Source organism: Oncorhynchus masou, chromosome 29 (genome assembly GCF_036934945.1).
Source record: "Oncorhynchus masou masou isolate Uvic2021 chromosome 29, UVic_Omas_1.1, whole genome shotgun sequence".
Taxonomy (NCBI): Eukaryota; Metazoa; Chordata; class Actinopteri; order Salmoniformes; family Salmonidae; genus Oncorhynchus; species Oncorhynchus masou.
The window spans coordinates 53,463,970-53,477,346 of NC_088240.1; the positions used below are offsets into that span (position 1 = coordinate 53,463,970).

Sequence of the window (13,377 nt, forward strand, 5' to 3'; positions counted from 1 at the left end):
GGTCAAGCTATTTAATTTCATTTAATTTTCCATCCCATTTGTTTCGAACACTGCTTTCACGTCTGACACCGAGCCTTTGACTGTTCACCGTGCTTCAGTGCGCGCATTGGAATGGGATTCACCCTTACTTTTCGAGGGTTAGCAAACAGAAAGGAAATGTCTCCCGTTCCCCCTCTGAGAATAATTAATTTCACTTTGAGAACTTCGACGTTGAGCCACAGGATGAGAATGAGAATCGGCCCGACTGGTGTGAGAGATTTGGAGGACGGACCCGTTATTCCCGGGTGGATGGGAACCAGTCACAAATGGCAACATTAATAAATAACCCTCCGCACAGCCGGACTTTGCATACGCCTATTGATGAAATTGTTCGCGTGTCGTTCACGCTCGTTGACTCGTGAAGCTGCGAGAAAGGAAGCCTTACAGAATGGAGCAGTAGGATACCTTTACGTGGCTAGAGAGAGACCCCATCGCTGCCCCCCTCAATTATGGCGCAGTGTCATCCCAGAGTCGCCAGGGCAGAGGTTAGCAGGTCATGTTCATGGCCTGAATTTATCGCCCACAGGTTGTTGTTCTCACTATCTCGCCCTCTGTTGAGACTTCCACAACAGATGATCAAGGGCAGTTTTAAAACCTGCGGTGAAAAAGCGACGGAAGGTTTCTTTCACTTTTTCGAGATCACATAACTTGACTTCGTGAAATTAAGTAGGCCAAATAATGATAGGCCTATACATTTTTGTTCCATCGTCTATGGAATTTAGGCTGTACAAAATACTGAGCAGGCCTATACTCAGCCTAATATACTAGTATTTATAATACAGGCAGGCCTATTGTAGCTTACTCAGCCTAATATACTAGTATTTATAATACAGGCAGGCCTATTGTAGCTTATAAGTAGAACTAGTGAAGTTTTCCCACGTAAAACACTGAAAGTTAATTCAGAGGATTTGAGCATCCAATAGTCAGTAATCTAATACAAATAGTAGGCTAACAAAAACACGGCATAAATGAAATGGTTTATTGCCTAATGTATTGATTCGTCTTTGAAGGTATCAATAAAAAGAAAACAAAATGGAAGTTTATAACATGTGATGAAATAATAATGTAAAATATAAAATATGCTCTTAAAATATCAGGGCTCACTTGAAAAAGAGATACCAGTCTCAACGTCACTTCCCTGCTTAAATAAAGGATTAATTAAAAAAAACTTTAATCATCTTAAAATAAGGTTTATTTGAAATAAATAATTGGATGAAATTTAATGATCAAACTTAAAACTGTGGCAACTTAAACTCAAAGTTACGAAGGTCTGAGTTGTGCCATGTCACAGCTGAATGAAAACGTCCAGATTGAATTCGTGACAAGAAAACCACAAGTGTGAAATTATAAGATGGTGGTTATTTTGAAAGCTGTTGCTATTTTTCTGGTGGTTCTGGTACCTGCCCGATCTCAACCCGGCACACGCCGGGAGTCAATAGAAGTTAACAAGTCTTCCAAGCATTCCTGCTCCTTTTGTTAAACTAGGGACACACAATGCAGCCAAACGGAGATAATAAAGAGCTTTGAAGTATATAAACCCAAAATAACGCAACCAAGTAGATTTAAAGTAGTGACTGATTTCCAAAAACTGGTTTGTAAAAGAACAATAAAAAGGGGAGAATTTATGGAGAAATTATACAGTGGATTTGTCAGTTAAAATATCGGAGCTGTCTGGGGTACAAAGCCACATGCTGAGGATTAATGGTAGCTCCAGACCTTTGATTCTGCACTCTTTTTTCTCTGCCCTTGACAAATTGGATTTTGGGGATGGGAAGGTCGCCTGGCCCATTGTCTCCTGGCCGTTTTTGGAGCAATTCATTATGTGCAAGAAGTGAGGGAAAGTCTCCATGTGACCATCTCAGCCCGTTTTCTCCCCACAGCTGCCGAAAGAGCCAAACTCTCTCACACCGCGCGCATACTGTTCGCCCTTGCGCGTTAATGTGTCGAGGGGGTACCTTGCTGCTCCATTAGAAAAGCCTGATCACATACGCCACCGCATCACTTTGCGGGCGGAGATTGGCCTGTCCTCATCTCTGTGACTCCTTCTTGTCTCAATCAGTCACTGCGTGGTCTTCATGGTTCTCAAACCACTGCACGGAGAGCCAGCCATGCAAGCAACTCGGGCATCCGCTATCAGTGTGTTTGCAGACTGCAGCATCCCGGCCGGCCTGCGGATAGGACCGGTGCCTGGCGTCTTCAAACTAGGGAAATACGTTACTGATCGCAAAGAGGTCGTAACCAAGAGAAAGGTACGTTTTTATCATGGCATTAAATAAGATTTATTCCTAATTATTTCTATCTTCAAAAATTCATTTTTTACAATTCTGCTTTCGTAGGATGATCTTTGCAGGCTTCCGAATTGAATTACAAACTAACGGAAGAAAAAAATGTCTACAGTGGCATTCTAATAACGATGATCCTATTTTAATGACAAATTGTTCCATTAAAATCATTATCATTTTTAGGCCTATATTAATATTACTATTATTATTATGTATAAGACTGATATGAATAATGGATGACTTTCAAAAACATTATTTTCTTTCTTAATAAGGACCTACATTTAATTATCAGGGCAGGTAAAGGAGACACAGTGATCTTTTTTATAACATTTTGAACCAGACCTGTCAAAGTTCATTGGGCCTTCGGTTATTAATTGGTTCGTGCTGTCAGGTTGGAAATAATTGAGTTATATTAGTGGGACGACTTGTCACTCTGTGCCTTTACTTAACCGCCCTAATAGGGCGACCTGGGGTGCTATATGAGATTTCATTTCCTCCTCCACTTTAAATTTCACAGGCTAGTAGGCAAGTTATTCAAATTAGCCATTTCATTTTAATGCACTACGGCCGTGGAATTATGCTAAGGCATAGACCGCAGCCTCGAGGTATAAAATAAGAATATGGATAAGAAATGCTCAAATATATAGAAATGTATATAGAAATGGATAGAACATCTAAAATAAAATTCGTTAATAATACAATATGGAACTACCAGAAATGGATGCTATTTCTATTTTCATTTCATGTATATTCATAATTTTTTAAATACAGGCTAATTGTTTATTGGTGAGTTTATGGTCCTTAACAAACCAATAGATAAGTACCCTACATTATAACTGCATTATAAATATAGGCATAGGCCTACACCCTGCTGTCGTCGTTTGTGATTGATGCGGCTAAATGCATCCCCCTGGGCGTCATGTGATGCATCAGGTGCAATCTCCGTGTCAAATGTCACGCTTCAATCTTTAATTTGCTTGAACAGTTTAGGAACCCTTTGACACTTCTCAAATTCGTTTCCCATATCAACTCAATTATGTGTCATTCTCCCTGGTAAATTATCACCGCTGGTTAACATAGCGGATAAAGACGCATTAAACGCATTGGCACACCTCAAGGTAGGCTATGGCCTATCATTTAGCCATTGGGCATAGCAACAATCATATTTACAAACAATTAATTCACTATTTAATAAACCAATATTTCTAAAACTAAAGCCTTGAATGTGCTAAGCCTATGCAAAAGAAACACAAAGCTTTTCTTGCGCCAATTGCAGTCATGCGTGACGTCACAATATCAAATATGAAACTCTGTTTATGATTTATTCATAAACTATTATAAACTGCGGCTGCCGGCCTTTTAGCGAGCTGTGATTTTATCGAATGCTAGGTCTTAGTATCATCATTTCTAACGTTGAACTATCCATGTTGTGGATCTAGATTCGGCTGCTGAGGGGCGAAATCGTGGATGAATCAGGTTGCCCTGTGCCAGACTGGATTGGGTGTATCCGGGCGGCAAGAAACAGTCAAGAACAGAACTTGGAGGCTATCTCAGATCTACCTAGTGGGCAGGTCAGTACTGTGCTTTATTTGAAAATGCATAAAGCTCAAGTCATTTGATTTAAAAACAGTTAGTTGCATGTATCGAACGTTGCTCTTTTACGTTAGATTTTCTATCGTGTGCTGACGGAGATCCCAGCAGGCGAGGAGCTGAGTGTGTGGTACTCCAACACTCTGGCTCAGTGGTACGACATCCCTACCACTGCCACTCCAACACACGACGAGAAAGGTAAGAACACTGTAGAATGACCCTGTAATACCATACAGAACAATGAAAAAAATAGCCAAAAATAGATCATGGATATTTGTTTGCGGCTGTTTCAACGCGCTTATTTATGCACGATCGAAATCCACATGTATCATTATTTATTCTTATTTAACGTGGCAAGTCAGTTAAGAAAAAATTCTTATTTACAATGTTAGCCTAGGAACAATGGGTTAACTGCCTTGTTCAGGGGCAGAACGACAGATTTTTATCTTGTCTGCTCCGGGGTTTGATCAAGCAACTTTTCGGTTATTGGCTCAACGCTCTAACAACTGTGCTATTGTCCAAACAAAGTTTAAATAGACATGGATTAGGCTACAGTATAGTCCTGATGATGCTGCTTACTGCCATTGACATTTTGTGAGTTCCATCATTGCACAGTTAAGTGACTGTCCAAACCTTGGCGTCCAGCTATTATAATCCATTTCTGTGGAAAGGTTGCAGGCCTATATTTTCACGGTTGACAAATGTGCATCCCCAGAGCATACATTTCGATTACGGGTTAATTTGATGGTTTTATTTACATTAACATTTTAAATGGTATTGTTAAATAAATAGGCTTGACAGAATTTCATTATAAACAATTCAATAATGAAATGTAAATGTGTAAAACAGCCAGCAATAGTCCTAACCACCAACTACTAAGCTTCGTTGTGTAATAAACAAGAAAATTACAACAATAATAATAATAACAACTTTCCCCCCCAAAAAATATTATCTGGATATTCAAACAGTGGCGTCGACGCCATGGGTTTGTAGGCTTGTCGAATTATAGCCTAATCATATGGTCACCAGCAAAATATTCCGGTTTTAATCAGATTACACCTAACGGATACCGACTACTCAGGAAAATTCGATAACGGTGTTTAGATTCAATTATAATGCCTTGTCTAAATTCTTTCACAGATTTGCAATTTCATTCTGTATTATGTTTCATGTTTTGTGTGAGCCCCAGGAAGAGTAGCAACTGCTTTTACAACAGATAATGGGGATCCTAATAAAATACCAAATACCAATACCGATCTACATTAAAAAGTTAAAATGTACTTTTAGAAAAAAAAGGTTCTGGATAGAACGAAAAAGGGTTCCATGGTTGCTGCATATATGGTACCCCTTAAGGGATGATATATAGAACCTTTAGGGGTGCCATATATGAAGCAAGCAATAGTACCCTATTTGGATCTATCTATAAAAAAAAATCTAAGAGTAATTACTCTGTCTGAGATGAATTGGCCATGATAAATGGAGGGCCTGACAATCATTTTCAAGATATAGCCTACCAAAATTATATTCGACTGTTACACCAATTACAGTGACAGGCACATGGAATAAAACCCGCAATTTAAAAGCAGGGATAGGCGTGTTTTAACAATCATCAAAGCAGATGATCGTAATTCATATGGGGACAGAGGTTAACAAATGTCATCGCCTCATTAATATTCATGTACTCAAAAGCAAATGAATTTAAAAAAAAGGTGCTTTACGGTAAATTAGCTCGCTACATACGGTATTGTTGCCTAATGAATGCTAACTTTTATGTGGGATGTTTATTGCCCTGATTTGTGCCGAAGCGCTTTCTGCTGCTCTCAGTCCAATACACCGGGCGCTCCTTGACATACGCGTCCTATTATTTGCCGTTAACAGATGGGCCAGCCTTATTGTCTATGGCGATTTGCGATTTCAAGCAACAGCTGCTGTCACTTCTACGGGAAAGAGCACAGAGAAAGTCCCCCTATTCAACGTATTGGTTTCGGAGCGACAGATTGGACGGGGCGTTTGCTCTTTTGATGGCGATGATAAACAACAGCACTATAAGGATTACAAAATCATTACATCTATATAATTGACCTCCCATTGTTCAACTTGTGTCATTGCTCACGTTTGATGAGGTGGATAGGGTTAATATACTCTGTCGCCTATTCAAAACATGAATCCCATTGGAAACGAGTAGATTCATCTCAACTTAAAACATTAAAATAAGAAACGGTAAAGATGAGCATGTGGCACAAAATAACAGTACAGTTTGAGATTACTCTAATAGGCAACTGGGAGCATTTGCAGATGGAACATAAGTCATAAAGCACCAGATAATAGGCTTCTACACTCACAAAGCAATAGATAGAAATGTGTAGTAACACAAAATGTTCAAGATTGAAAGTGCTTTATTGACAGAAGTGGGGAGATTCAGGAATATGGAGACCCATCGATGTTAACTTCGTGTCTCTCTGCTTCTCTACAGGTGAAGAACGCTACATTTGCTGGTACTGTTGGAGAATATTTAAATATCCCAACACACTCAAGGCTCACGTCCATTTCCACTGCGCTCTGAGCAACGGGCGGAGCTTTGTGAACAGCGAGCAGGCCAGGAGCACAGACAGCTTCAGCAGGTCACCCAAATCCGGGGACATTCCCTACACCTCCGCCTCGCCCAGGAACGGCCACAACACCTCCATCTCAGACTCTGTCAGACGGACCGTGTCTTCCTCACCTTTCCTCAACAAAGTTGGCGTATCAAAGAAACCCAGCTCTGAGGAGCAGGACAGAGCACTTGACATGAGCGTTACCTCGGCCAGAAACCACGGACATCTCATGGGCCATGGCGCAACGTCTTCAATGTTGAGCAACATGGGGTTCCACCCAGGCGTGCGCTCTGCATTCAAGCCCATGGGCCAATCCAAGGTCCCCACGGCTGACGTCTACAGAGAGGAAACTAATGGGAAGCATAATGGACTAGGCTTCAGCAAACTCATGGGGAACATGAAATCAACGCGAGCCTTGAATGAACCTTTGACCGGAAGCCATCCCTCCAAGTGCGTCCATCCATTAGATTCTACATCTCCCGTGGTCCCGTGCGCAAACACCATCAGGGGTTTTCCGTTAATACCTAATTTTGAGGAGACATCGGCTTTCAAGCACGTGGAGAGCCGAATGCACTCTGGACTGTCCCCCTCGCGCTACTCTCAGATGTCCTCCGGATTCCATTTTGAGAGGTTTTCTCTGCCTCAGTTTGATGGCGTCAAGCCATATAATGGAGATTGCAATATCCCCCTCATGCCATTCACCGTGTACAATGGCGAGCTGCTTTATAGTTCACCATACTACCCACTGAAATTCCATTTTAGCAATCTCCTAAAATACCCGGAGACAATGTCCTACTTTGGCGCACCTGCACTCAACCAAGACCTGGGTTCAATTACCAACATTGACAGGGAGATAGCCATGCACACTCAACAGTTGTCTGAAATAGCCGTTGAAAAGAACCGAACCAGGCTCGACTCTATGCCCACTACTAACACAGGCTCAGGGAAGCCCAAAAAGGGACACTTATGTCTTTACTGTGGTAAACTGTACTCTCGGAAATACGGACTCAAGATTCACATGAGAACTCACACAGGGTACAAACCGTTGAAGTGCAAAGTTTGTTTTCGGCCTTTCGGTGACCCCAGCAACCTGAATAAGCACATCCGTCTGCACGCGGAAGGGAACACCCCGTACAGGTGCGAATTCTGTGGCAAGGTGCTGGTGCGCCGGAGGGATTTGGAGCGTCATGTCAAATCAAGGCACCCTGGACAAACAATCAAAAAAGCTGAGGACAAAACCGAGGGCATATTCGAGGATCAAGAGCAAAAGAGCGACAATGACAGCGACGTTGATGTATGCTTCACCGATGATCAGAGCGACCAAGAATCCAGTAAAATAGATGATTAATTGAGATTTTGACACGAATATGGCAAAGGCGGCATAATGTTTTGTGAAACTGTTACAGATTACCTGTACATATTTCTGCGTAACTTATGATTTCCCCAAGGAGCGAAAGTTATTTATGTATGTTTTAAAGCTATTGAAACTGTAATTGTTAATACAAAAAAAAAAATCAGATTAGGACTAGACAATTTTCAAATGAGCTTTTTCTTTTACAACAATGTCCTATTCGTTTCAGATGGAACAAAGTATAGGCAGTATGATTTCAGAATTGTATAATATCACAGCTGATGATAGTGAATTTATTTTTGTATACGCTAATTGGTAGCCAATATGTTCCCCGAATAGAGGTCGGCTGCACTTTAAAACACTTACTGCTATTTCTTTTTCATTCATTTCAATTACAATTACTTAAATGTTGCACTTTCTTGCGAGGGCATTTAATTGTTTTTAGGGCAAAGTTGAAAAGGCTCAGCAAATATTTATAACAGTTAGTACCAATCCATTATTTAAGGATCTTGTTTATAGTAAAAAAATAACATCTGATTTAAACACCATATCATGTACAAATCTAAGAATATGATATTTCACTGCTCAGTGAAAAAGTGTTGTATGTTTGTTCATAAGTGATACTGTATATTGACAATGTTTTCCTCTTGTTCATTGAGTTGTTCCTTTTTAATAAATGTAATTTAAAACTTTGAAATGGTTTGTAACTTGACTCAAATATATAGTCTAAACTCAAGCCTACTGATTTATTAGGCTTTCCCCCCACTTTTAACTGCCATGGTTAGTGCACTAATGAATAATTCGATATTCCACTTTTAGCCTACATTGTAGACAGGGTTATCAGGATGTCGTCTCTATATTTCCTGTGCAGTTGAAGTTAAGATTACTTCCGTTTGAAGACGTTTTTCAAATGGGGTGTCCTCTGAATTCCTCTGAGGACGCTATCGCACCCGGACAAAACGCTTGGCTGTGCGCATTACAGTAAATCCGCAATATATCTCACCACTGTAGAGCATGGTGTAGCCATTAAGAAGAATGACTTGACTAGTCGACGAGCGTTGGGTCGTTTATAAAGTAGGCCTACTGGGTTCTTACCTTTGTAAAAACAATATTACATTTGATTAAAGAGGTTATATATATATATATATATATATATATAATATCATCATCATCATCAAAATGGTCTGATCCAACAAGTAAGAGATTCAACAAAATCCAGGTACATTGAAAACAAACAAAAACGCGTGGTCTGCAACAAGTAGGCTTCTAGATACATTTTATTCAAACATTTTAAAGAAAATAAATAAATATGGTCTGTTTCCAACACATTCATAAATTTATACAAATGTGTGCTGAAAGGCCTGGCTGGAAATTAAATCAACCTCAATTTTGATAGAGAGCTAAACCTTCGACAACATGCACTATTCACGACATAAAGTCAACTTCTCCCTATAGAGATAAGGAACAGTTTTAACCGTGCAGTGAAAATGCTTCCTTCCTACATTGTGTGTAAAAGTGCAGTTTCAGGAAGGTGTCTTGTTCCGTGGAAAGAGCAGATATAATCTTAAAATAACAGCAGGTCAGATTTATGGCTTGTTGTAAAAGGAACATTTAAAAGGGCAAAATACGTTTATTTGGGGGAAAAAGGTCCGATCCAGAAAAGGGTTAGAACAAAAATATTGATGCATTTCAGATTCAGATAGTTCTAAAATAGTATAAAGTGAATAACACCCATTAAAAAAATCTATAAAAAAACACACCGGTTTTCCCAGTTTGAAACAAAAGCCTTGCAGACTTTTTAACAATTCCCGTTGTCTATTTTGTCCTTTGCTAAAGGGCTTTGGGTCTCGTTTCCAAGTTGCAATATAACTAAAGCATTATGATGATCGTACCAGATACATAACTATTTCCAGACAACTTTTAAGAGCGTTTCCCAAACAAACATGCATAGAGAGTGTTCGCCAAGTTCGTCGCTAGACCATGTGTTGATACTGATAGAATCGAAAGAAAAGCAGCGCTGTTCACCCTATCAGCTTTCTCCATTAAAACTTAAATTATAATTATTCCACAATACTGATGACGCTCAAACTGCACCTAGAGAGATATTACCACCTATGGCTGGCCTACTGGTGCTCTTCCATGCCGTCTCTAAGAGGGTTGCGTCACTTGAGTGGGTTGAGTCACTGACGTGGTCCTCCTGTCTGAGTCCCCCCCCCCACCCAATGGGTTGTGCGGTGGCGGAGCTCGGCCTTGTCTCAGGATGGTAAGTTGGTGGTTGAAGATATCCCTCTAGTGGTGTTGGGGCTGTGCTTTGGCAAAGTGGGTGGGGTTATATCCTACCTGTTTGGCCTGTCCGGGGGTATCATCGGATGGGGCCACAGTGTCTCCTGACCCCTCCTGTCTCAGCCTCTAGTATTTATGCTGCAGTAGTTTATGTGTCAGGGGCTAGGGTTAGTCTGAGTATTTATCCTGTCTTATCCGGTGTCCTGTGTGAATTTAAGTATGCTCTCTCTAATTCTCTCTTTCTTTCTTTCTTTCTTTCTTTCTTTCTTTCTTTCTTTCTTTCTTTCTTTCTTTCTTTCTTTCTTTCTTTCTTTCTTTCTTTCTTTCTGTCTGTCTGTCTGTCTGTCTGTCTGTCTGTCTGTCTGTCTGTCTGTCTGTCTGTCTGTCTGTCTGTCTTTCTTTCTTTCTTTCTTTCTTTCTTTCTTTCTTTCTTTCTTTCTTTCTTTCTTTTCTTTCTCGGAGGACCTGAGCCCTAGGACCATGCCTCAGGCATGATGACTCCTTGCTGTCCCCAGTCCACCTGGTTGTGCTGACCTGTTGCATCCTCAACAACCACTGTGATTACTATTATTTGACCATGCTGGTCATTTATGAACATTTGAACATCTTGGCCATGTTCTGTTATAATCTCCACCCGGCACAGCCAGAAGAGGGTGGAGTTTTTCCTAGCCACCATGCTTCTACACCTGCATTGCTTGCTGTGTGGGGTTTTAGGCTGGGTTTCTGTACAGCACTTTGAGATATCAGCTGATGTAAGAAGGGCTATATAAATACATTTGATTTAACATGGCTGCAAATAGGCTATTGAGGCAGCTTATCATTAAGTCATATCTGATGTAGGCCTAATTCTCCTGTCTTATCTGGTGTCCTGTGTTATCTTATGTATGCTCCCTCTAAATCTCCCTCTCTCCCCTCCTAGAGGTTCATGCTTTAGGACTACCTGGCCTGATGATTCCATCAGCGGTGCGAGAAGGGTGCAATTGCTGCCAGCTATTCAGGGCGTTCCTGCATGTGGGCATTCCTGCATCTACAGGAATGTATGCTTCTATTGGTACACAGTAGGTGGTGGAAATGCACAATAATGCTGGATGCCAGCCGATGACAAACCCAACAGAATAAGGGGCGGTGACAATAATGGAAGCAAGCTAGCTCTTCACCGGTAGACAGTGTCCTTCTTCCCTGCCTGTCTGCACTGTTTTCCCGCAGTTCTGTTAACGACGGCAAGGGTAGGTGTTCGGCAGCAGAGAGCAAAGGACACTGTGCTAGCTTGGTCAGCTAGTCCTGTACACAGTAGGCGGGAGGCAACACTGTGTGCTAGCTAACTAGCATGTTAGCTAGACAGGGTGTCCCTAAACATCAAGCTAGCTAGTTAGCTAACACACAATTTCACCCCAGCCTCCTGTCTGCTGTGCAAGTGTCGGTAACGGTGTCGGTAACAATTCTAGCTCGTCAGCTAGCACATGGTGTCGTTCCAGCCTCCCGCTTGCTGTGTTAGCGGGAGGCGGGGCGACCTGAAGACAGTGTCCTTTTCCCACGCCTGTCGGGCACTGTTTTCCTGCAGTTCTTTTAACATGGTGAGGGCAGGTGTTCGGCAGGTGGGAGAGAAGGACACTGTCTACCTGTGTCGCTCCCGCTAGCTAGCATTCATGCAGGAGCCAATGGGGTGAACGAGGTGGGGCGTTCATGCAGGAACCAATGGGACGTGCGAGGGGGGTTGTTCCTGCAGATGCGCGAATTGCTACATGCAGGAATGCCTTGAATTGCGGGCTGCAGTTGCACACTATTGGGTCATGCTGCTGATCCAGTTTCTGTGGTTCTGCCTGCGGTTATGAAACCCTGACCTGTTCACCGGTCGTGCGACCCTGTCCCGGACTTGTTTATGGTGAATGTGGGAACAATGTCAAGGTTAAATGTTGTAATTGTGGTGGGGAACACAGTGCAGAATTTGGTGTGGATGCCAGGTGCAGAAAGAGGCCCAAATATATAAAAATCATTCATATGGTCTCTGATGCAGAGGCTGCAAGGCAGATTGGTGAAGATAATAGGGCTACTCCTGGAATAAGTGGACCTACTGTAGGAAATGTTGCTTATGTTGGTCCAGACACGGATACGAGACCTGTTCAGAAATCTTGCTCTCACAAATGTGTCGTTTCAAAGGACATCTGAATAGTTAATCAGATTTACTTTATAGCCTTCATTGGAAAGGTTACCAATCTGACTGCGTTGGTGGAAGGAAGATCTGCCATCATAATACTAAAGATGGAATGCCTCAGTATGATGATAATTAGAGTAATGGTTCTTGTTATCCTTCAGTGGAACGCCAGAAGCCTTGTTAATGGTCAGGAGTTGAAGTAACAGATTTAGAGCTCAAACCTGATGAGATATGTTTTCAAGAAACATGGCTTATACCACATCTTGATTGTATGGTTCCTGTCACGGGATTCTTCTGTTGAAGGAGAGGCGGACCAAAATGCAGCGTGGTTATTTTTGTACATCTTTAAAGATGAAAATAGAACAATCTACAAAACAAGAACCGTGAAAACCAGAAACCAGCCCTATCTGGAACAACAAACACAAAGACAGGAACAATCACCCACAAAACCCAACACAAAACAGGCTACCTAAATATGGCTCCCAATCAGAGACAATGACTAACACCTGCCTCTGATTGAGAACCATATCAGGCCCAAACACAGAAACAGACAAACAAGACATCCAACATAGAATGCCCACTCAGATCACACCCTGACCAAACAAAACATAGAACATACAAAGCAAACTATGGTCAGGGTGTGACAGTTCCTGGTTATTGTTCAATCAGATCTAATAGATCAACTGGACAGGGTGGTGGGGGTGCTACGTTCATAAGGGAAGGTCTTGCATATCGTAACACACCTGTCCCATCTGAATATCAATGTGTGATGGTGGAAATCTACAGTGCAGGTAGGAATATTAAGTTACAACATTTTTACAAGCCTTGTCACCAACTATCTGTAGCGATATTTGATTAAATATCAGAGGAATTGGGCTCTTGAGAGATATTTTGGGAGACATTAATGCAGATAGTAGTTTCTGGGGAAGCACACATACAGATGCTCATGCTACAATTGTGGAAGGTATGATGGAAACAAGAGCATTAGTATGTCTTAACAATGGATGTTGTACAAGAGGTGATATGGTTAGAGGGGTTACATCCTGCCTGGACCTCACACTGGCTCCTAACTCTATTGCATCTACG

At 41.5% G+C, this 13,377-nt stretch overlaps 1 protein-coding gene across 1 annotated transcript; it reads left to right on the plus strand.

Moving 5' to 3' along the window:
- The first annotated feature begins 2,114 nt into the window (after positions 1–2,114).
- LOC135521218 (PR domain zinc finger protein 13-like) lies at positions 2,115–7,853 on the plus strand. Its single transcript, XM_064947149.1, has 4 exons — positions 2,115–2,288; positions 3,761–3,892; positions 3,989–4,109; positions 6,385–7,853. The coding sequence occupies exons 1-4, from the start codon at positions 2,115–2,117 to the stop codon at positions 7,851–7,853; spliced, it is 1,896 nt and encodes a 631-aa protein (XP_064803221.1).
- The last annotated feature ends 5,524 nt before the right edge of the window (positions 7,854–13,377 follow it).